General features: G+C 40.1%; 1 protein-coding gene across 1 annotated transcript in view; it reads left to right on the top strand.

Moving 5' to 3' along the window:
- Nucleotides 1-702: 702 nt before the first annotated feature.
- The window catches only part of LOC135471355 (uncharacterized), a 36,712-nt gene continuing 13,843 nt past the window's right edge, over nucleotides 703-23,571 (top strand). Inside the window, exons 1-2 of the mRNA XM_064750562.1 lie at nucleotides 703-769; nucleotides 20,705-20,922. Coding sequence (XP_064606632.1) covers nucleotides 20,808-20,922 — 115 coding nt within the window. The 5' untranslated portion in view covers nucleotides 703-769; nucleotides 20,705-20,807. The remainder of the gene's footprint in view (nucleotides 770-20,704; nucleotides 20,923-23,571) is intronic.

Genomic DNA, 23,571 nt, shown 5'->3' with positions numbered 1-23,571 from the left:
AAAAAGACGCCAACATGCATATGGTGGCGGTGCGTTGGGTGCGGAAAGCAGATCTTTTGGTTGGAGTCGTTTATTTGCACGAGACTTGTTCGATAACAAAGAGAATTGGCCTGGACCTTGGTTGAGTATGAAATTAACACAGTAAGCGCCATGCCAATATGAGAAAAGGAGTTAGAGTCTTTCGGGGCTATGTCAGGTTATTCACTTGAATTTTTTTCCGAAGACATCGCGTAGTGGAACATCAATTCAACCCGTATAGATGTCGATCAATGATGAAAACTTAATAAAAAAGAAAGAAAAAATGTAAAATATATATATATATATATATATATATATATATATATATATATATATATATATATATATACTGGTAGGTGTATACGAAGCTTGTCATTCAGCGCATACATGCACGTGTTGGCAAACATGTATGTGTTCATCAGGTGTAGAGGCATATTATGTGGTTAATCTCAACATATTTCAAAGAATGGCGCGTGGCCGCTTAAACATCTTCGGAGAGTTCCAAAAATACATCTAGGAAATCCCGCCTTAAATGCGAAGTTGCGGAAAGTCTCACTTTTAAGACAGCATGGTTTTTAAGCCTAGGCCTAATTTCTCGTAAGTAACCTAGTTCATGTGACCAGTAGGCGTGAACTGATTGGTTAGCTTTAGGGGAATCCCCTCCATTAAATCTATCGTAAAACATTTCAACATGGCAGACGTCCCGGATGTAACTGCAAGTACACAGGGGGCAGAACAGTTGAAACTAAAGGTAAGCTTGAAGATTTCGACACATTCAACGCGTTAAGTTCAGTACTCGAATTCCAAGTGATGAACGTGTACGACTGTCAATACACTGTAAGTGAAATAAATGGCGTAACTTGTCACTTGGTTTGATGATTTGGCGGGCGTATTTATTTACACGATAGTAATGAGCGTAATCACAGCTTGTCACAGCACAATCGCCGAAGAGAGCCGTACTATGATTGTGCCATGCCAAGCAGTGGCTTCAAGAGGCCGTACTTCACCGGTTACGTGTGACCATTTGTCAGCTATCACACTGTCGTCGCTGCTTTAGTCTTACTTTCCATGCTGTACGTCTTAATTATATTGTATTGAATGCTAGCCCGAAAAACTCCAACTTCTTTTCTTATACTCATAATACTGGCCTAGTGTCGTTGGAGTACGTCTGGACGCTTACAATTTTAATTTTCGTACTCAACGAAGGTCCAGGCCAATTGTCTTTATTATCGAACATGTCTTGTGCAAATAAAAGACACCAACCTAAAGACCGGCTTTCTGCCAGTATAAGACTATCACTGATGTTTGGCACGGTACTACTTAAACTCTGTTAGGCCTACTGCACTTTACTGCACAGGTAAAATCATTCATACACAAGGAATGGTTAGTCATTTGCTCGAAGCACTTTAGTGATTTGCTGATACCCAAGTTTACGTTTTAGGTTTATGTTTAATAATGGCATAGCACAGTACACTGCTACATGGATTTACTGTCACTCCATAATACCCCAGTGGGTTCATGTTTAACACTAACATAGCACAGTACACCTCTACATGGATTTACTGTCACTCCATAAATCCCAGTGGGTTCGTGTTTAACATTAACATAGCACAGTACACCTCTACATGAACTGACTGTCACTCCATAATACACCAGTGGGTTCATGTATAACACTAACATAGCACAGTACACTGCTACAAGGATTTACTGTCACTCCATAATATCCCAGTGGGTTCATGTTTAACACTAACACAGCACAGTACACCTCTACATGGATTTACTGTCACTCCAAAATGCCCAGTGGGTTCGTGTTTAACACTAACATAACACAGTACACCTCTACATGGATTTACTGTCACTCCAAAATGCCCAGTGGGTTCGTGTTTAACACTAACATAACACAGTACACCTCTACATGAACTGACTGTCACTCCATAATACACCAGTGGGTTCATGTATAACACTAACATAGCACAGTACACTGCTACAAGGATTTACTGTCACTCCATAATATCCCAGTGGGTTCATGTTTAACACTAACACAGCACAGTACACTGCTACAAGGATTTACTGTCACTCCATAATACCCCAGTGGGTTCGTGTTTAACACTAACATAACACAGTACACCTCTACATGGATTTACTGTCACTCCATAATACCCAGTGGGTTCATGTTTAACACTAACATAGCACAGTACACCTCTACATGGATTTACTGTCACTCCATAATACACCAGTAGGTTAATGTTTAACACTAACATAGCACAGTACACTGCTACAAGGATTTACTGTCACTCCATAATACCCCAGTGGGTTCATGTTTAACACTAACATAGCACAGTACACCTCTACATGGATTTACTGTCACTCCATAAATCCCAGTGGGTTCGTGTTTAACATTAACATAGCACAGTACACCTCTACATGGATTTACTGTCACTCCATAATAACCAGTAGGTTTGTGTTTAACACTAACACAGCACAGTACACTGCTACATGGATTTACTGTCACTCCATAATACCCAGTGGGTTCATGTTTAACACTAACATAGCACAGTACACTGCTACAAGGATTTACTGTCACTCCATAATACCCCAGTGGGTTCGTGTTTAACACTAACATAACACAGTACACCTCTACATGGATTTACTGTCACTCCAAAATACCCAGTGGGTTCGTGTTTAACACTAACATAACACAGTACACCTCTACATGAACTGACTGTCACTCCATAATACACCAGTGGGTTCATGTTTAACACTAACATAGCACAGTACACCTCTACATGAACTGACTGTCACTCCATAATACCCCAGTGGGTTCGTGTTTAACACTAACATAGCACAGTACACTGCTACAAGGATTTACTGTCACTCCATAATACCCCAGTGGGTTCATGTTTAACACTAACATAGCACAGTACACCTCTACATGGATTTACTGTCACTCCATAATAAACCAGTGGGTTTGTGTTTAACACTAACATAGTACAGTACACTGCTACATGGATTTACTGTCACTCCATAATACCCCAGTGGGTTCGTGTTTAACACTAACATAACACAGTACACCTCTACATGGATTTACTGTCACTCCATAATACACCAGTGGGTTAATGTTTAACACTAACATAGCACAGTACACTGCTACAAGGATTTACTGTCACTCCATAATACCCCAGTGGGTTCATGTTTAACACTAACATAGCACAGTACACCTCTACATGGATTTACTGTCACTCCATAAATCCCAGTGGGTTCGTGTTCAACATTAACATAGCACAGTACACCTCTACATGGATTTACTGTCATTCCATAATACACCAGTGGGTTAATGTTTAACACTAACATAGCACAGTACACCTCTACATGGATTTACTGTCACTCCATAATAAACCAGTGGGTTTGTGTTTAACACTAACATAACACAGTACACCTCTACATGGATTTACTGTCACTCCATAAATCCCAGTGGGTTCATGTTTAACACTAACATAGCACAGTACACTGCTACATGGATTTACTGTCACTCCATAATACCCCAGTGGGTTCATGTATAGCACTAACATAGCACAGTACACTGCTACATGGATTTACTGTCACTCCATAATACCCCAGTGGGTTCATGTTTAACACTAACACAGCACAGTACACCTCTACATGGATTTACTGTCACTCCAAAATACCCAGTGGGTTCATGTTTAACACTAACATAGCACAGTACACCTCTACATGGATTTACTGTCACTCCAAAATACCCAGTGGGTTCATGTTTAACACTAACACAGCACAGTACACCTCTACATGGATTTACTGTCACTCCATAATACCCCAGTGGGTTCATGTTTAACACTAACACAGCACAGTACACCTCTACATGGATTTACTGTCACTCCAAAATACCCAGTGGGTTCATGTTTAACACTAACATAGCACAGTACACCTCTACATGGATTTACTGTCACTCCAAAATACCCAGTGGGTTCATGTTTAACACTAACATAGCACAGTACACCACAACATGAACTGACTGTCACTCCATAATACCCCAGTGGGTTCGTGTTTAACACTAACATAGCACAGTACACTGCTACATGGATTTACTGTCACTCCAAAATACCCAGTGGGTTCATGTTTAACACTAACATAGCACAGTACACTGCTACATGGATTTACTGTCACTCCATAATACCCCAGTGGGTTCATGTTTAACACTAACATAACACAGTACACCTCTACATGGATTTACTGTCACTCCAAAATACCCAGTGGGTTCATGTTTAACACTAACATAGCACAGTACACCTCTACATGGATTTACTGTCACTCCATAAATCCCAGTGGGTTCGTGTTTAACATTAACATAGCACAGTACACTGCTACAAGGATTTACTGTCACTCCATAATACCCCAGTGGGTTCATGTTTAACACTAACATAGCACAGTACACCTCTACATGGATTTACTGTCACTCCATAAATCCCAGTGGGTTCATGTTTAACACTAACATAGCACAGTACACCTCTACATGGATTTACTGTCACTCCAAAATACCCAGTGGGTTCATGTTTAACACTAACATAGCACAGTACACCACAACATGAACTGACTGTCACTCCATAATACCCCAGTGGGTTCATGTTTAACACTAACATAGCACAGTACACCTCTACATGGATTTACTGTCACTCCATAATACCCCAGTGGGTTCATGTTTAACACTAACATAGCACAGTACACCTCTACATGGATTTACTGTCACTCCATAATACCCCAGTGGGTTCATGTTTAACACTTACATAACACAGTACACTGCTACATGGATTTACTGTCACTCCATAATACACCAGTGGGTTCATGTTTAACACTTACATAACACAGTACACTGCTACATGGATTTACTGTCACTCCATAATACACCAGTGGGTTCATGTTTAACATAACACAGCACAGTACACTGCTACAAGGATTTACTGTCACTCCATAATACCCCAGTGGGTTCATGTTTAACACTAACATAGCACAGTACACCTCTACATGGATTTACTGTCACTCCATAATACCCCAGTGGGTTCATGTTTAACACTAACACAGCACAGTACACTGCTACATGGATTTACTGTCACTCCATAATACACCAGTGGGTTCATGTTTAACACTAACATAACACAGTACACCTCTACATGGATTTACTGTCACTCCATAATACCCCAGTGGGTTCATGTTTAACACTAACATAACACAGTACACCTCTACATGGATTTACTGTCACTCCATAATAACCAGTAGGTTTGTGTTTAACACTAACACAGCACAGTACACTGCTACATGGATTTACTGTCACTCCATAATACCCCAGTGGGTTCATGTTTAACACTAACACAGCACAGTACACTGCTACATGGATTTACTGTCACTCCATAATACCCCAGTGGGTTCATGTTTAACACTAACACAGCACAGTACACTGCTACATGGATTTACTGTCACTCCATAATACCCCAGTGGGTTCATGTTTAACACTAACATAGCACAGTACACCTCTACATGGATTTACTGTCACTCCAAAATACCCAGTGGGTTCATGTTTAACACTAACATAGCACAGTACACCTCTACATGGATTTACTGTCACTCCAAAATACCCAGTGGGTTCATGTTTAACACTAACATAGCACAGTACACCACAACATGAACTGACTGTCACTCCATAATACCCCAGTGGGTTCGTGTTTAACACTAACATAGCACAGTACACTGCTACATGGATTTACTGTCACTCCAAAATACCCAGTGGGTTCATGTTTAACACTAACATAGCACAGTACACCTCTACATGGATTTACTGTCACTCCATAATACCCCAGTGGGTTCATGTTTAACACTAACATAGCACAGTACACCTCTACATGGATTTACTGTCACTCCATAATACCCCAGTGGGTTCATGTTTAACACTTACATAACACAGTACACTGCTACATGGATTTACTGTCACTCCATAATACACCAGTGGGTTCATGTTTAACATAACACAGCACAGTACACTGCTACAAGGATTTACTGTCACTCCATAATACCCCAGTGGGTTCATGTTTAACACTAACATAGCACAGTACACCTCTACATGGATTTACTGTCACTCCATAAATCCCAGTGGGTTAATGTTTAACACTAACATAGCACAGTACACTGCTACATGGATTTACTGTCACTCCATAATACCCCAGTGGGTTCATGTTTAACACTAACATAGCACAGTACACTGCTACAAGGATTTACTGTCACTCCATAATACCCCAGTGGGTTCATGTTTAACACTAACATAACACAGTACACCTCTACATGGATTTACTGTCACTCCATAATACCCCAGTGGGTTCATGTTTAACACTAACATAGCACAGTACACCTCTACAAGGATTTACTGTCACTCCATAATACCCCAGTGGGTTCATGTTTAACACTAACATAGCACAGTACACTGCTACATGGATTTACTGTCACTCCATAATACCCCAGTGGGTTCATGTTTAACACTAACATAGCACAGTACACTGCTACATGGATTTACTGTCACTCCATAATACCCCAGTGGGTTCATGTTTAACACTAACATAGCACAGTACACTGCTACATGGATTTACTGTCACTCCATAATACCCCAGTGGGTTCGTGTTTAACACTAACATAACACAGTACACCTCTACATGGATTTACTGTCACTCCATAATACACCAGTGGGTTAATGTTTAACACTAACATAGCACAGTACACTGCTACATGGATTTACTGTCACTCCATAATACCCCAGTGGGTTCATGTTTAACACTAACATAACACAGTACACCTCTACATGGATTTACTGTCACTCCATAATACCCCAGTGGGTTCGTGTTTAACACTAACATAACACAGTACACCTCTACATGGATTTACTGTCACTCCATAATACACCAGTGGGTTAATGTTTAACACTAACATAGCACAGTACACTGCTACAAGGATTTACTGTCACTCCATAATACCCCAGTGGGTTCATGTTTAACACTAACATAGCACAGTACACCTCTACATGGATTTACTGTCACTCCATAATACCCCAGTGGGTTCATGTTTAACACTAACACAGCACAGTACACTGCTACAAGGATTTACTGTCACTCCATAATAACCAGTAGGTTTGTGTTTAACACTAACATAACACAGTACACCTCTACATGGATTTACTGTCACTCCATAATACACCAGTGGGTTAATGTTTAACACTAACATAGCACAGTACACCTCTACATGGATTTACTGTCACTCCATAATAAACCAGTGGGTTTGTGTTTAACACTAACATAGTACAGTACACTGCTACATGGATTTACTGTCACTCCATAATACCCCAGTGGGTTCATGTTTAACACTAACATAACACAGTACACCTCTACATGGATTTACTGTCACTCCATAATACCCCAGTGGGTTCATGTTTAACACTAACATAACACAGTACACTGCTACATGGATTTACTGTCACTCCATAATACCCCAGTGGGTTCATGTTTAACACTAACACAGCACAGTACACTGCTACAAGGATTTACTGTCACTCCATAATAACCAGTAGGTTTGTGTTTAACACTAACATAACACAGTACACCTCTACATGGATTTACTGTCACTCCATAATACCCCAGTGGGTTCATGTTTAACACTAACATAACACAGTACACCTGTACATGGATTTACTGTCACTCCATAATACACCAGTGGGTTAATGTTTAACACTAACATAGCACAGTACACTGCTACAAGGATTTACTGTCACTCCATAATACCCCAGTGGGTTCATGTTTAACACTAACATAGCACAGTACACTGCTACATGGATTTACTGTCACTCCATAATACCCCAGTGGGTTCATGTTTAACACTACCATAGGGCATTGCACTGCTACATGGATTTCCGTTTTTTTTTTGAATGCACAGTCTTGTCTGCTTTGGGTTATGGTTTTTAGATTGTTTTAACAGACGATGATAAAATGATTTATCAGGTAAATGAATAAAATATGTTCCAAATTGAAGTCAGGGATTGCTCTGTTACCCACCGACTTAGATGTTTTCTTTTTTTTCCGTGTTTTGAGACTGCCACAGTGGTCGCAGGGTTAAGTTGTCAAACAATGCACTACCACTGATAGTACCAGCAGAGCTGTGTTTTGCTATTGGCTATTGGCCCATGTTATTACATTGTGATTGCCATCGCGTTCTCAGTCAGTCCTCGTTATACAGTATTAGTGACAACACGAAATGTACAGGTACCTCTGTTCTCAGTTAAAGCTTGGACTAATATACCTAGAAGTAGATAGCCTTGTAGTTTGAAATCTTTCTTGTTGATATGCAGGTGGATGGAGAACTGCAGATTTAAAGCCAAGTAAATTGAGTGGTTAGCTAAGCTGAGTGGTTAGCTTAGCTGTTCAGACACGAATCCTGGGCTAAACATCACAGAAGGAAAGTAAAGGCCCCCCATCTAATAATTCAGTTTCAAGAAATGTATGACGTTTCAAGCCATTTAAGGTGAACATTTAGTTATTCACCACTCTCATAATATCAGTCGAGCGACAGTACCTCACCCCGCCCTTCAGTTAGTTATAGCAGTGATAAACAAAGCCTCATTATCCATTATAAAAGCAGATTGGTGACCCAGTTATCAGAGAGCCAATGAAATCCCTGAAGATAAGGAAGACCCATACCCAGAGTAAAATATTACTGGATGGTTTACCTTGAGAGATCTAATAAGGGGGAGTAGTGGGTTACAGTGGGGAAAATCAGTGCATTTTAAAGTGCTGGAGTGGTCATGGGTTTATGTTGTAAAACAGTACACTGTGAGCCGAGCTGTGATTTGCTGTCTTTGACTTGATAACAATAGCCGTCATGGTAATACAGTATTAGTGACCGCACAATTCAGTGTGAAATGTACAGGGCCGGGTTATCTGGTAAAGTAATTACAGGGCTATTCAGTATGAATGTTGATAAAAAAAGGAGACCAAATGATACTCTTATCTGCAGATAACCCTGTAGTATTGAACCTCTTCCGTTTTATATGCAGGTGGATGGAGAGGTGTAGCCAAACGTTAAGCTGGATGTTCCCACCGTAAAGACCAGCTTCGGTCATAAATGCCCAATATGTAATGTGCCAGCATTGGTAAACCATCTTTCAACAATTCAATTCAGCCGTTTAAACTCAAATCAATTTCTGCCATGTTTGGAATTTTTTTTTCATCATATTTAGGCAGGGTGATGGGCCGCGAAATCCCACCCAACACTCTGTTTACAGGGCATGCCATTCTTAAAGACACCACGCCCAGTATACTGACAGCCCACCCAGTCACAGTATACTGATACCCCACCCAGTCACAGTATACTGACACCTCACCCAGTCACAGTATACTGACACCTCACCCAGTCACAGTATACTGACACCTCACCCAGTCACAGTACACTGATACCCCACTCAGTCACAGTTTACTGACACATCATCCAGTCACAGTATACTGACTCCCCATTCAGATACATTATATGGATACCCCACCCAGTCACAGTATACTGACACCCTACCCAGTCATCATACACTGACAGCCCACCCAGTTACATTACGCTGACAGCCCACTCAGTCACAGTGTACTGACACCCCACCAAGTCACAGTATACTGACACCTCACCCAGTCACAGTATACTGACACCCCACCCAGTCACAGTATACTGACACCCCACCCAGTCACAGTATACTGATACCCCACTCAGTCACAGTATACTGATACCCCACTCAGTCACAGTATACTGACACATCGTCCAGCTACATTATACTGACACCTCACCCAGTCACATTATACTGATACCCCACTCAGTCACAGTATGCGGGCGGCCCACCTATGGTATATTGACACCCTGGCCCCCAGTCACAGTATGCTAACACCACGCTTAGTCATAGTGTACTAACACCCCACCCAGTCACAGTATACTGATACCCCACTCAGTCACAGTATGCGGACAGCCCACCTATGGTATATTGACACCCTGGCCCCCAGTCACAGTATGCTAACACCACACTCAGTCACAGTGTACTAACACCCCACCCAGTCAAGCCCTGGATGACTACACTTCTCTGGGTGATCGAGAGTTCGAGATTTTAACAGTCAGGTGCTCTAGGACCCTAAGCATAGAAAAGGAGTAATTGAACAGGCTGGGAAAGTTAGTAATAAACTCTTTTCTAAAATTTTATGATGCTTCCTACCAAAGTGGGAACAATGATACACGACTGTGGGCTATGTAACAAATATAAAAGAGCAAAGTGTAGTCATCCAGAGCTCACCCAGTCACAGTATACTGACACCCCACTCAGTCACAGCATTTTGACACCCCACCCAGTCACAGTATACTGACACCCCAGTCAGTCACAGTATACTGACACTCTACCCCATCACAGTACACTGACTCCCCACTCAGTTACATTATATGGATACCCCACCCAGGAACAGTATACTGACACCCTACCCAGTCACAGTACATGGACATCCCACTCACCCACAGTATACTGACACCCCACCCATGAACAGTATACTGACTCCCCACTCAGTTACATTATATGGATACCCCACCCAGTCACAGTACACTGACATCACACTCAACCACAGTGTATTGACACCCCACCTATCTGCAGTATACCGACACCCCACCCAGGAAGAGTATACTGACACCCCATCCAGTCACAGTTGATTGATAAAGAAGCCAGCAACAGTACACTGGCACACTACCCAGTCATAGTATGCTAATACCCCACCCAGAAACAGTACACTGGCACTCCACCCAGTTACAGCATTTTGACACCCCATCCAGTCACAGTTGATTGATAAAGCAGCCAGGAACAGTACACTGGCACACTACCCAGTCATAGTATGCTAATACCCCACCCAGAAACAGTAAACTGGCACTCCACCCAGTCACAACATTTTGACACCCCATCCAGTCACATTTGATTGATAAAGCAGCCAGGAACAGTACACTGGCACTCCACCCAGTCACAACATTTTGACACCCCATCCAGTCACAGTTGATTGATAAAGCAGCCAGGAACAGTACACTGGCACTCTACTCAGTCACAGTATGCTGATTCCACACCCAGGAACAGTAAACTAGCACTCCACCCGGACACAGCATTTTGACACTCCACCCAGTTACAGTACAGTGACACCCCACCCAGTTACAGTATACTGACACCTCACACGATCACAGTATATTGACACCTCACATAGTCAGAATATACTCATCCAGTCACTGTATTAGGACACCCCATCCAATCAGAGTATACTGATACCCCACCCATTCACAATATACTGATACCACACCCAGGAAAAGTACACCGGCACTCCACCCGGTCACATCATTTTGACATTCCACCCAGTTACGGTGACGCCTCATCCAGTCATAGTATTCTGACACCCATCCAATCAGAGAATATTGATACCCCACCAGGAACAGTATACTGACACCCTACTCATTCACAGTATACTGACACCCCACCCAGTCACATTATACTGTCACACCACCCAGTCACATTATACTGACACCCCAATTAGTCACAGTATACTGACACCCCACCCAGTCACATTAAACTGACACATCACCCAGTCACATTATACTGACACCCCACCCAGTCAAATTATACTGACACCCCACCCAGTCACATTATACTGACACCCCACCCAGTCACATTATACTGACACACCACCCAGTCACATTATACTGACACATCACCCAGTCACATTATACGGACACACCACCCAGTCACATTATACTGACACATCACCCAGTCACATTATACTGACACATCACCCAGTCACATTAAACTGTCACACCACCCAGTCACATTATACTGACACCCCACTTAGTCACAGTATACTGACACCCTACACAGGCACAATATTCTGACACCAAACCCTACCCTGCCCCACACGATCACAGTATATTGACACCTCACAGTCAGAATATACTCATCCAGTCACTGTATTAGGACACCCCATCCAATCAGAGTATACTGATACCCCACCTATTCACAATATACTGATACCACACCCAAGAAAAGTACACCGGCACTCCACCCGGTCACATCATTTTGACACTCCACCCAGTTACGGTGACACCCCAACCAGTCACAGAATACTGACAGCCCACCCAGTAACAGTATACTGACACCCCACCCAGTAACAGTATACTGACACCCCACCCAGGCACAGTATACTGACACCCCACTCAATCACAGTCTACTGACACCCCAACCAGTTACAGTATAATGACACCCCACTCAATCACAGTCTACTGACACCCCAACCAGTCACAGTATAATGACACCAAACCTTGCCCAGCAACATTGAAAAATATCTGGTCCACCCTCTTATGCTGAATGCCAATCCAGGGAATTATCTCAGTTACGATTTTAAAGTTTAGCCTGCCTCAGACGACGATATATACCAGGTTTCAGACATACAGCATTTGTTTGCAGTGTTCTGTACAGTGATATCTGAACCAAGGAGGCCCTACCATGAATTACCAAATTCATGACTTTACTAGTACTTCACGTATTGAGGTGAGGTTTCCCATTACAGGTGAACTCTTTGGTAGGCTTGCAACCAAGTCTAACTTCTGTTGCCTTTTGATATGTTTTGTTTGCATAAACATCAGATAAGAAACAAATTATTCTGGATATAACCTTGCATGGTTAGTGACATTCCAGGAGGATATTAGGCTGTACTACTTCTATAATGTTGACAATCATCACATACCTGCTTGATACAATCATGTAAATGTACTGTAGCACAACTGCCACAGTTGATATGGCAGAGTCATTTTTGGTATGGAAGACGTTTGGGTTCCCAAACTGTCAGGAGCTTGGACTACAAATCAGGCTGTATTAAAACTGACAAGTAAATTAAAATGTGATGGCTTACTAATAGAAAGTTAAGTTTTCATACAAATTCATTTTCATTTACCCACTTAAAAGGTCCCAGAAAGCATCATTTGAGTTGCATTTTCTAAAACTTCTTTATGCAGTGTCACGTTCACGATGTCACCTTCAAAGTTTAAGTATATGCGTACATGTATGAGCGTGTTCACTCCTTCCTGGTTTATATTGTATTCCTAGGCTTTGTATCTGACCCATATTTGCACTTGTATATGTAAATGTGTCAGACACATGCACATTTTACACATACATTACAAGTATGCACAGGTACATGTAGTACTATGAAAGTGTCTATTCCACAAGGACAGAGAATTATATATAATAATTATATAATAATTATATATTATACCATATATGTTATTGAAATATGACTTGTGACTCTCTGCCTCATTTTTTTTAGTTTCTTCTGAAGCATTGATAAAAAAAAACTTTTTATTGATTGGATTGCAATTATTCAGGATATAACCTTGCATGGTTAGTGACATTCCAGGAGGATATTAGGCTGTACTACTTCTATAATGTTGACAATGATCACATACCTGCTTGATACAATCATGTAAATGTACTGTAGCACAACTGCCACAGTTGATATGGCAGAGTCATTTTTGGTATGGAAGACGTTTGGGTTCCCAAACTGTCAGGAGCTTGAACTACAAATCAGGCTGTATTAAAACTGACAAGTAAATTAAAATATGATGGCTTACTAATAGAAAGTTAAGTTTTCATACAAATTCATTTCATTTACCCACTTAAAAGGTCCCAGAAAGCATGATTTGAGTTGCATTTTCTAAAACTTCTTTATGCAGTGTCAACTTCACGATGTCACCTTCAAAGTTTAGGTATATGCGTACATGTATGAGCGTGTTCACTCCTTCCTGGTTTATATTGTATTCCTAGGCTTTGTATCTGACCCATATTTGCACTTGTATATGTGCATGTGTCAGACACATGCACATTTTACACATACATTACAAGTATGCACAGGTACATGTAGTACTATGAAAGTGTCTATTCCACAACGACAGAGAATTATATATAATAATTATATAATAATTATATATTATACCATATATGTTATTGAAATATGACTTGTGACTCTCTGCCTCATTTTTTTTTTGTTTCTTCTGAAGCATTGATAAAAAAAAAGCTTTTTATTGATTGCCATGACAGCAGCGTGTTATTGTACATGCATTGTACTGTAAAGCTCTCATTGATTTGGCAGGTGGCTGAGATAAGGCTGAAAGTTTGTATGTTTTGTCATGGTGATATCTCCTTGTTATATCTCACAAATGTGAGGCTTGTAATTTATGAAAACCTGACACGGACCTGAAGCAGGATGCTGTTAGAGTATAGTGCAGTGGATGCAGCAGAGATTAAGCCAGCTGTGAAGTACAATCTACATGATTTACATACATCGTCTATAGGAGGCTCATTCTATAGAGAGTAACTGTATAATCAATTAGGACATAATACAGAAGTCTAGCAAGGTAAGGTACTGTACAGATGCATACATTTATAAATTAATGTGGGGAAAGTCTGCCAGCTAGCTGTGCATGGTCATGTGTGGCTCTGCGCTGTTTCCTCCCTCCATGATGCTGACTGCCGTAGTATAAAATTCTTGAGTACCAATATGGCAGAAAACAGGCAGTCAGGTATAAATATGTATTAAATAAACATATACATGTATACATCCATGCATATAAATACACATAGGCTGTAAGGGGTAAGGTCTCTCAGCAACCTGCGGATGGTCATGGGTTTTTGCAGGGCTCTGACTTTTCCTCCCACCATAAAGCTGGCCGTCATCGCATAAGTAAGATATTCTTGAGTATGGCATAAAACACCATTCAAATAAGTCAATAAATATGCATATATTTAAAAAATGCGCTATCACACTGGAATGCTGGTACATTTGTTACACTTCCTTGTATACATGTACATGTGGTTAACTAGAGGAAATGGCACATATACATATTTTGCTGTTCGGGTGGAATGTACGCTTATTGTAAATGATCTAAATTTCATCCAGGACTACATCAGTATATAACACACTTGTCTGAGATGCTACATTTCTGTGGAAAGGGATTGTAATGGGCAAATTTAACCATTTACAGAGTAATGACTGGAAAATAGTGCCTTGGCTTAAAGCACATGTATCTCCGGCCGTACGTGGGAAGGTCTGTCAGCAACCTGCGGATGGTCGTGGGTTTCCCCCGGGCTGTGCCCGGTTTCCACCCACCATAATGCTGGCCGCCGTTGTATAAGTGAAATATTCTTGAGTAGGGCGTAATACACCAATCAAATAAATAAATAAATAAAGCACATGTGTGTTGCTCAGAATGTGCATCGTCATGCGTATTAATTGTATTGTGTTACTGCATTATTCATTTGACAGGATTTATTATTATGCCGCCTCAGACAAAATACTCTGCTTTTCATTGGACAACAATGGTCAAGTGGGGTAGAGATATATTCTTGAATCCTGACCTCAAATGTGTCTGCTGGGTAGGTTATCCCCTTTTGTTGGGGTCCAACGAAGGGCACACTGTTGAAGCGATACGCCTATACATCGGTCTTCTGCACTGAATTCATAAGTGCAGGATAAATTTGTTACGTGGTGACTCCCAGAGAGGATACGCAAATATATGGTGTCAATAATCCTCACATTTAGGATTATAGACACCTTATATTTGCGTATCCTATCACTGAGTCACCATGTACCTAATAGCACAGGTACTCAAAAGTCAGGGTTGAAATTACAAAAATTTAACTGAATTATTTTGTGATATTTAAGGAATTTTGCAAATTTAGCATTTTGCTTTATTTTTGGATGACCAGTTTAGAGTCTTAAAGAATATTTCTATTCTTGAATACAGCCTGTAGTACACAGTGTTTCTCTATGTACAGTTTCTGTTCAGGATCTTTGAACCTTTCTGCATGGGCCCAATGGACATGTATGGATGTCATGAACATATATTACTGTAATATAGTACTGTATGTAATGAATAAAATTCACACTTGTCTGAGACGCATCTCGCTTTTATATGCCTGCAGAACGAAGAATGGTGTAAATTGATTCAGAAAATTTTTAAGGTGCAAGCTTTTTTTGCAATGTGAAAGAAATTGCAAACCATATGTAAAACAAAATTCATTAAATTAATTTACCACTTCTAATACCTTGGTATAAATCATCAATAAAATATTTCTGGTGATTCAGAAAAATCATCAAAAAATTTTTACAAGACAAATTTAATACACAGTCTTGTACCATATTAACAAGTTTTCATTTTTAGTGAAGATACATACTGTCATGACACTGAAGAAAACTGCAACTGGGAAGTAAAATGTTTTGGTCATTGTTAATGAATTCAATGAGTTGTTGTCTTTGCAGCATGGTTTTTCTGTTCCAGATAACTCATCAAGCTAAATTGTGACTGAGGGTAGGATTGTGATTAATTTATCAATTTTGATTTCTAAATTCTAGAAATGAATTGTTTTGTACAGTTAAGCAGAAAAATGAAAAGCCTCCATGCATGATCTTTGTTCTTTTCCAGGTACACCAGCAGAGTTGTGTAAAATCTACACATACTGTATGGGTGGAGGTATATGTTACCACCTGAGATTGTGGTGTTAAAGCTAGATGATGGCCGCCTTGATAGCCTTTGTGCGAAGAGGTTGTGATGCATTCTAAAGACAAATTGTCCAAGGAATTAATTCACCGATTCTTTCACTGAATTTCACAGGGTACACTCTCTGCCCTCTATCTGGCTTGTATGTTAAAGCTATAAACTTAAGATAGAGAAAAAGCACCATGTTTGCCACTCTATCGTCAGTCAGTAGGTTGTTCAAAAACCCCCCCAAAAAACATGTGTTCTACAGAAGTGCTGCTCATTCAGCCTGCCAACTTGATCATGGTATGAAATTTATACACGTATCGATTTTTAGCTGAATATATTTGTTATTTCCCAATTAAGTTCTTTTAAGCACACTTTTAGCTACTGTGAGCATCGGCATCAAGTGTACTTCAGATGGAGAAAAAGGGCAATGTATGCAACTCGATGAGCAATCAATAGGTTGTACAAAAAAAAACATGTAAGTTCTGCAGAAATACTCTGAAAACTGAATAGAATCATAGGTAGGCATTTTCCTATGCTGTAATATTTGTTTTTTATTTTTTTAAAGTTTACTTGGGGAACATTATTTTAAGTGTTAAATATAGTTTTTAGAACATGTTTGTTTATGTAATATATGTGTACCTCTATACACCAATAATCTTTTGCATTGTCACAATCTAGAGCTACAAGTATATGGAAATTTTAAATATGTCAAAACCTTTCGTTCCGAGAAGTGATTGATTAGTTAAGTGATGTTTCCGAGTATACAAAGTCTGGCTACACAAATGTGTCAGTTTCATGCTGTAATATTCGCCAGATGTCCTCCTGTGCAAGGGTTGTGATGTGAAATATGACCCCATGACAAACTGTGTGTAGTAGGTGGAGTTATGGGCAACTCCATTACATGTTTGAAGGGGATACAGGTTGCTCTTCAGTGCTATTAGCTGCAGAGATTTGTGTGGTGATGTGTTTTCTGTCAGGGCGTGAATACTACAGTGACCTGGATTGTGTTTATATCTGAGTGGAGCATGTCTTCCTGGTTGCAATTTGTTGTGCTTTGATTGTATGCACGTAGCTAGGTTACATTCATCTGCATATAATTGTGATTATGCTGTAATTTGTGCAATGGAAGCTGAAGAAAAATGTTTATGAAAAATTTGACCAGTAGTTGTGGTTTGATAATTTTCCAAGAAGCCTGCACGCCCAGGAGGCTGATATTTGTAATATGAACCATTCCAGGTGTTAGGAGGTAGGCTTATAGGTCCCCCTTTTGTGATTTAAGACTGATTGTTACATGTACCTACAAAAGACCCCTCTAAAAGACTCAAAATGAGGCCTGCTGAATTTTCTGTGAGTGGTTTGACATTCTATGATGGGTTCACTGAACACTCCGGTGTCATCCCTCAGGACACAAAGTAGGTAATTTAAGATGTTCCTGGATTTAAACTAGTTACATGTGCTTGTTACAAGAACTCTAGATACATATATAGTTGACGCATGGTATGGTAGGGTAGCATTATGTAGAAATCAAACTGTTTTAAAGTAGGTCAAGGTATTTGGGAGAGAGAAAGGGAAGGTTGTCAGAAGTGGTTGTTTTTGTCTTTCATCATTAGTCAGTGCAGTTAAGTTTTTTAATTAACCTTCACAAAGCATTGTATTTTAGGTAAAGTTCAGCATTTTTCAATTGACTTATTTGTTCTCAGAATGGGATACCTATTGTAATCGTTCAGTTTTTTCTTTCTATTATTATTATTATTTTTTTTTTTTTCACCGATTTTGTGAGCAGGAGATCTCCCACACCGTTCAACAAGTCCCAAATTTTGCTCATATCATCTATCAGACATTCACTAGGCACTATTTCTCCAATTTTTTTCTAGGTCACATGGTTCGGCCGCCGTATTTAATTTTGTGTGAAACCTTCAAAAATCTTCTCAAGAACCATTGATCGATTGTTCTGAAATTTGATATGCAGCTAGACCATTGGTAGCTACAAAAAGTTTGCAACCAAGTTTGCTACCAAATCAAAGTTATAACTATTGCATTTTGAATTGCAATTCAACTAACCTTCAGCAATTCAACTAACCTTTACACCTAAGTGTAAGACATGACCACGTTGTCCCTAGATTCCTTGTAACACCTGAACTATGACTAAATGTACCTACCTTAAATGACCAAAAATTTCGTCCATGACCTACCTACTGTGTTTCCCATTTTTCCTGTGTTACGGCCCAAACTGTCTGTATTATAAAGAGATGGCTTGTTCGAAATACACGACAGTTTAGCCACACAAAAAAGTAACCAAAACCAGCAGATTTTATTTTACAACAATTTATTAGGTTTAACAAGAACAGATAACAAAACTTTTACAAGTACTAAAGTACTTAAGTTTAACAAGAAAGGATAGCAGTATCTATACAAATACTAAAGTACTTACATGTACAACGGTGTCAAGTCCAAACGGACGCATATACTCCACAGTGCTTAAAACCATACAGGCATAAATGCACAAATAAGAGGGAAAATCCACAGTATAACTGAGGGTATGACGAAATATACGCAAAATTCCACAGACAGGGTCCGTGTACTAATAAGCACTTTGTGCACAAGAGCACAATTTAAATATCCAAGTTCAGACTGAACAAGTGCTCGGTGGAGATATGATATAACAAAGCCAGAGGCTATAAAGACACCAAAATTGAGCACAAAAGGCCTACTAAAGTAATACACAGCGAAAGCATCCAAAACTCTCAATAATTCTCCTTTCTCCTCCTTTGACCTGCTTTCATAGGTTGTATATAGACTGGTGGAGTTTTGTAGAATAAGAAAATTCTTGAACACTTGTTGTAAACAAACAGGCCCTGAACTGAGGGTATTCTGGAACATTCTAAGGCAGAGGCAGACAGCCGGCCCTGAACTCAGCATATGTAAACAGTGGCAAGCTAAATTTAGAAGCTGACGGCAGTTGCTCACATAACACCTGATTCTGAGAGTTCTGTTGACTTTAGAAAGGTGTTTTGAGGTTTGTTTGGAACATGGGATAATATTCTTCTGAAAAATTGCAAGTTTCACCACCACCAAAAAAAAAAATTTTTTTTGACATTTACCCCTAAAAATGCACTTTTGTGGGCTAAATTTTAGGTTATTTAGGGTTTATGAGCATTTTGTTTCGATCTTTTTATTCATCTTGTAGGAATCCTATTTATCAAGCCTGAATAGGGCATTAAGGTGAGAATTGTGTTCATAGTTACTGGTCTTAGCTCGTATTTGTGCATACATAAAAGCCTGTGACACCCACAGGTGGATCATCCTAAGATACATCAGGATTGCCCATACTTTCTTGTCATTTATCTCCAAAGCTACTGAGCCAATTCATTGAAACTACATGTATGCATGAATTTGCTAAAGCTACCAACATCCCCACCCACATGATGTACCGTGTGTAGCGGGGATGTCGTGCAAGTGGCTGGACAGTTGGTGTAACAATACATGTTTTGGAAATTGATGTGGACCAAGAACTATGTTATGTTTTCTTTTAGCTTGAAAGTTAGCTATGTGTATTACTTTATTATAAGTCACAAGTTGTTTCGTAATTCGCCCGTTGAAACCACGCCCTTTAAGAAAAGGGGAAATGTTGTGTACACGATACTGTATGTCGTGCTGTGATGTACTGTGTGTAACAATACAAGTTTTGCAAATTGATATACAGCTGCGTTTGAGTCACTCTTCTACAAACAGCTATACAAGTTGCTGAAGTACTGGTACTTTCATGGTGATATACATAGGGGTACATCATTGTGTAGTCTCATCTTCATAAATATCAGCTCACAACGATCCGCATAAATTAGTATAAGTACTCAGAGTGCACATGTAATTTTCTAATAAATACTCATCACTTTTTATTATTTTTTTTTATTTGGTGGGAAATAATTTATCTCAAAATAACCGGGTGGTAGTCTTTCATGCTTCTATAACTTCTGTTTCCCGGAAAACCTTTCAAAAGCACACCCCAGTGTGCAATGACAATGTTATATAATTTAATAACGTTATTTTACGGTACTTTTTTTAGACACAACTGTAGCAGTACGGAGAGACTGGCGCTGGCGCAGGTGCAGATGTGTTGTTAACTTGGTCCTGACACCCCACCATATCCCATAGCAAAGTCTGTCATCATGAGGCCTGTGTTTGCCCTGGCACTCTTCCTTGGGGTCATATTCCTGGGCTCCATCTTCGCAGAAGAAGCCTTTGACTGTAGCAATACTACCACTTGTGCCCTCCCGTGCACTCGTAAGTAAAGATTTAGATACATCTGCCTTTCCGTTCAGGTATTCTTGTCCTGAGTATCTTATTCTAAGTGATGAATTTGTGTAGCCTTTTTTATGTTTCCTTGAGAGAGTAATGAGAACATTTCGATTTGCACCTGACCATGAATGTGTGTTGTATTGTGGAGGTGTGGAGGTGTGTGTGTGTGGAGGAGGTGTGGAGGTCTGTGTGTGTGGAGGTGTGGAGGTCTGTGTGTGGTATAATCCTCTATACTTGTTATGAACTAAGACTCTTCAAATTTAGGACACACTTTTGAGCCACTGTTGTCCAGATCCTGATTATTTATTCAAGAACTTTTATTTTCATTTTTACCAGATTGTGCAAGTTTTTGGACTTTTTTCTTGTTTTATATTTATTTATTTATTTCATTGGTGTTCTATGCTGTATTCAAGAATACTTCACTTATATGACGGCGGCCAGCATTATGATGAGAGGAAACCCTGGGCAGAGCCCAGGAGGAAACCCATGACCATCCGCAGATTGCTGGCAGACCGTCCCACATACGACCAGCAGGGAAGCCAGCATGACCTTGCTCTTACTTGCTTAAGTCTAATGGCAAGCGAATCTTACCATACATCTTGCCTATCATCTGAAGTTGTGCATGCTTAAGGTTAATGGCAATCGGTTAAATTATTTTCATAATTACTCCCAATAAGAACTTGGCGTAATGGTGTTTTTTCCATGTATTCAGATTTTGTCCATGCAATTTTTCCTAAAGTACTGAACCTATTTCCATGAAACTTATTATAGCACATATCTTTCCTTTTATTTAAAATGATTGGTGAAAGGCCACCCTGCCAGCACATAAGTAAATATCGTGGCAAAAACAAGTTCAGATCAGTAGTTCAGATGTTTATGGGGGCCCGTGGCTCACTTGGTTAGCGTGCTAGTGCAGCGTAATGACCCAGGAGTCTCTCACCAACGCGGTCGCTGTGAGTTCAAGTCCAGCTCATGCTGGCTTCCTCTCCAGCCGTAAGTGGGAAGGTCTGCCATCAACCAGCAGATGGTCGTGGGTTTCCCCCGGGCTCTGTCCGGTTTCCACCCACGATAATGCTGACAGCCGTCTTTTAAGTGAAATATTCTTGAGTACGGTGTAAAACACCAATCAAATAAATAAATAAATCAATACTCTGTTTGCAATGCATCATGGGTATTTTGTCAACAATTCAAACTGAAATTTGATATGCCCAACAGCATTCCCCCATACCCCTGGGCTATCAAGAATATAAGTCTAAAGCCATTGCGAAACGTGCGAAAAATGTCTATCTGCACATGTATCTTGAGTCATGACGAGCCCAAAACATGTTAGTCGTATTAGGCAAAATTCAACCGATAAAGAAATATCAAGGTTTCCATTTTCTATTGAGGTCTAGACCTTACATGCCCGTAAGGAAGAGACGCGGCTTTAGGACACTGCACAGATGAGTAGCTACGAAACTGTACCCAATGGCTTTGCACTGAGGATTTTTTTATAGCAAAACAACACACAACACGGCTTATTCTTTCTGTTATTACTATTTAGACCAAAATTTCATATTTTTATGGTCTCCTAACATTTCCTGTCACCTACATGCGCTCTGTCCTCGTTCGCTCCCAAAACTGAACTGAGCCCATGCAAACCAGATGGGAGTGGTGTTATTGTACAGCATGTGTCGAGCAACCTGAAATGTACATACTTAACCAGGTGCCTTGATCGCTAAGGCCTAACTCGATCAAGACGCTGTGGTGGTTTTCAGCTCTAGATGCATTGTATATGATGTTTGATAGTGGGGGGTTCCAACCCTGTTGATTATTTTTCATTTTTGTCATGCCTTTTCTCCATGTTGCCTTTTTTTGTAAATACTGTTACAATTTGTACATGCTGCTGGAAGGTGGTGAAGTTTCCATTGTCTGTGTATATCAGCAGTTGAACAAAGCTATTCGTCATTATGTAAACAGATGGTTTCCAAAGCTTAATTTTTCCGATCATGTCAGATTAGTTCAGTGCATTACTTTCATAGTGTTTTCTTATTTGACGTAACAGCTTTAATGTACTTGTTAGTTTTAATGCAGCTTGCTTAGATTGAGTGGCCAACAGTTTGGGGGCTCACACGTTTTCCAGAACCTAAATCACTCTAGATAAGGCCCTGGTAGTGCAATGAATACACACCACAAATGACCCATGAAACAATCTATATGAAGCCAAACTATTAAAGCAACATGGCATCCTGTTGTTTCTTTTCATGTACATTTTCTTTTTTTTATTTTTGGAAATGTTGGGTGATGGAAGCAGACATCCTAATTCTAGTTTCCATTGTCCGGTTCGAGGAAGCACTTTTACCGTTATGTTCACCTAACAACCACGGCAACCAGTACTGTTGGCCTTACATAGTCATGGTAGTTGCAAGCTCGTAACATAGAGCTTCTTGACACTGGGCCCAGCTATTTGTGGTGAGGTCATTAAACACTGATATGCCCTTTCGCAATAGGTGTATGGGTACAAGAGACATGGCATCGTGTTTCTGATATTTCCCTGACATATGGCGTTCTAAGAATTTTCACATACTTAGAGTTACAAACCGCATCAGAAAGAAAATGGCTGTGGCTGTTCAAGTGTGTTTCCTCTCCTATCCC

This window comes from Liolophura sinensis, chromosome 7 (genome assembly GCF_032854445.1).
Source record: "Liolophura sinensis isolate JHLJ2023 chromosome 7, CUHK_Ljap_v2, whole genome shotgun sequence".
NCBI classification, from domain to species: Eukaryota; Metazoa; Mollusca; class Polyplacophora; order Chitonida; family Chitonidae; genus Liolophura; species Liolophura sinensis.
This window is presented reverse-complemented; position numbering and strand designations above follow the sequence as displayed.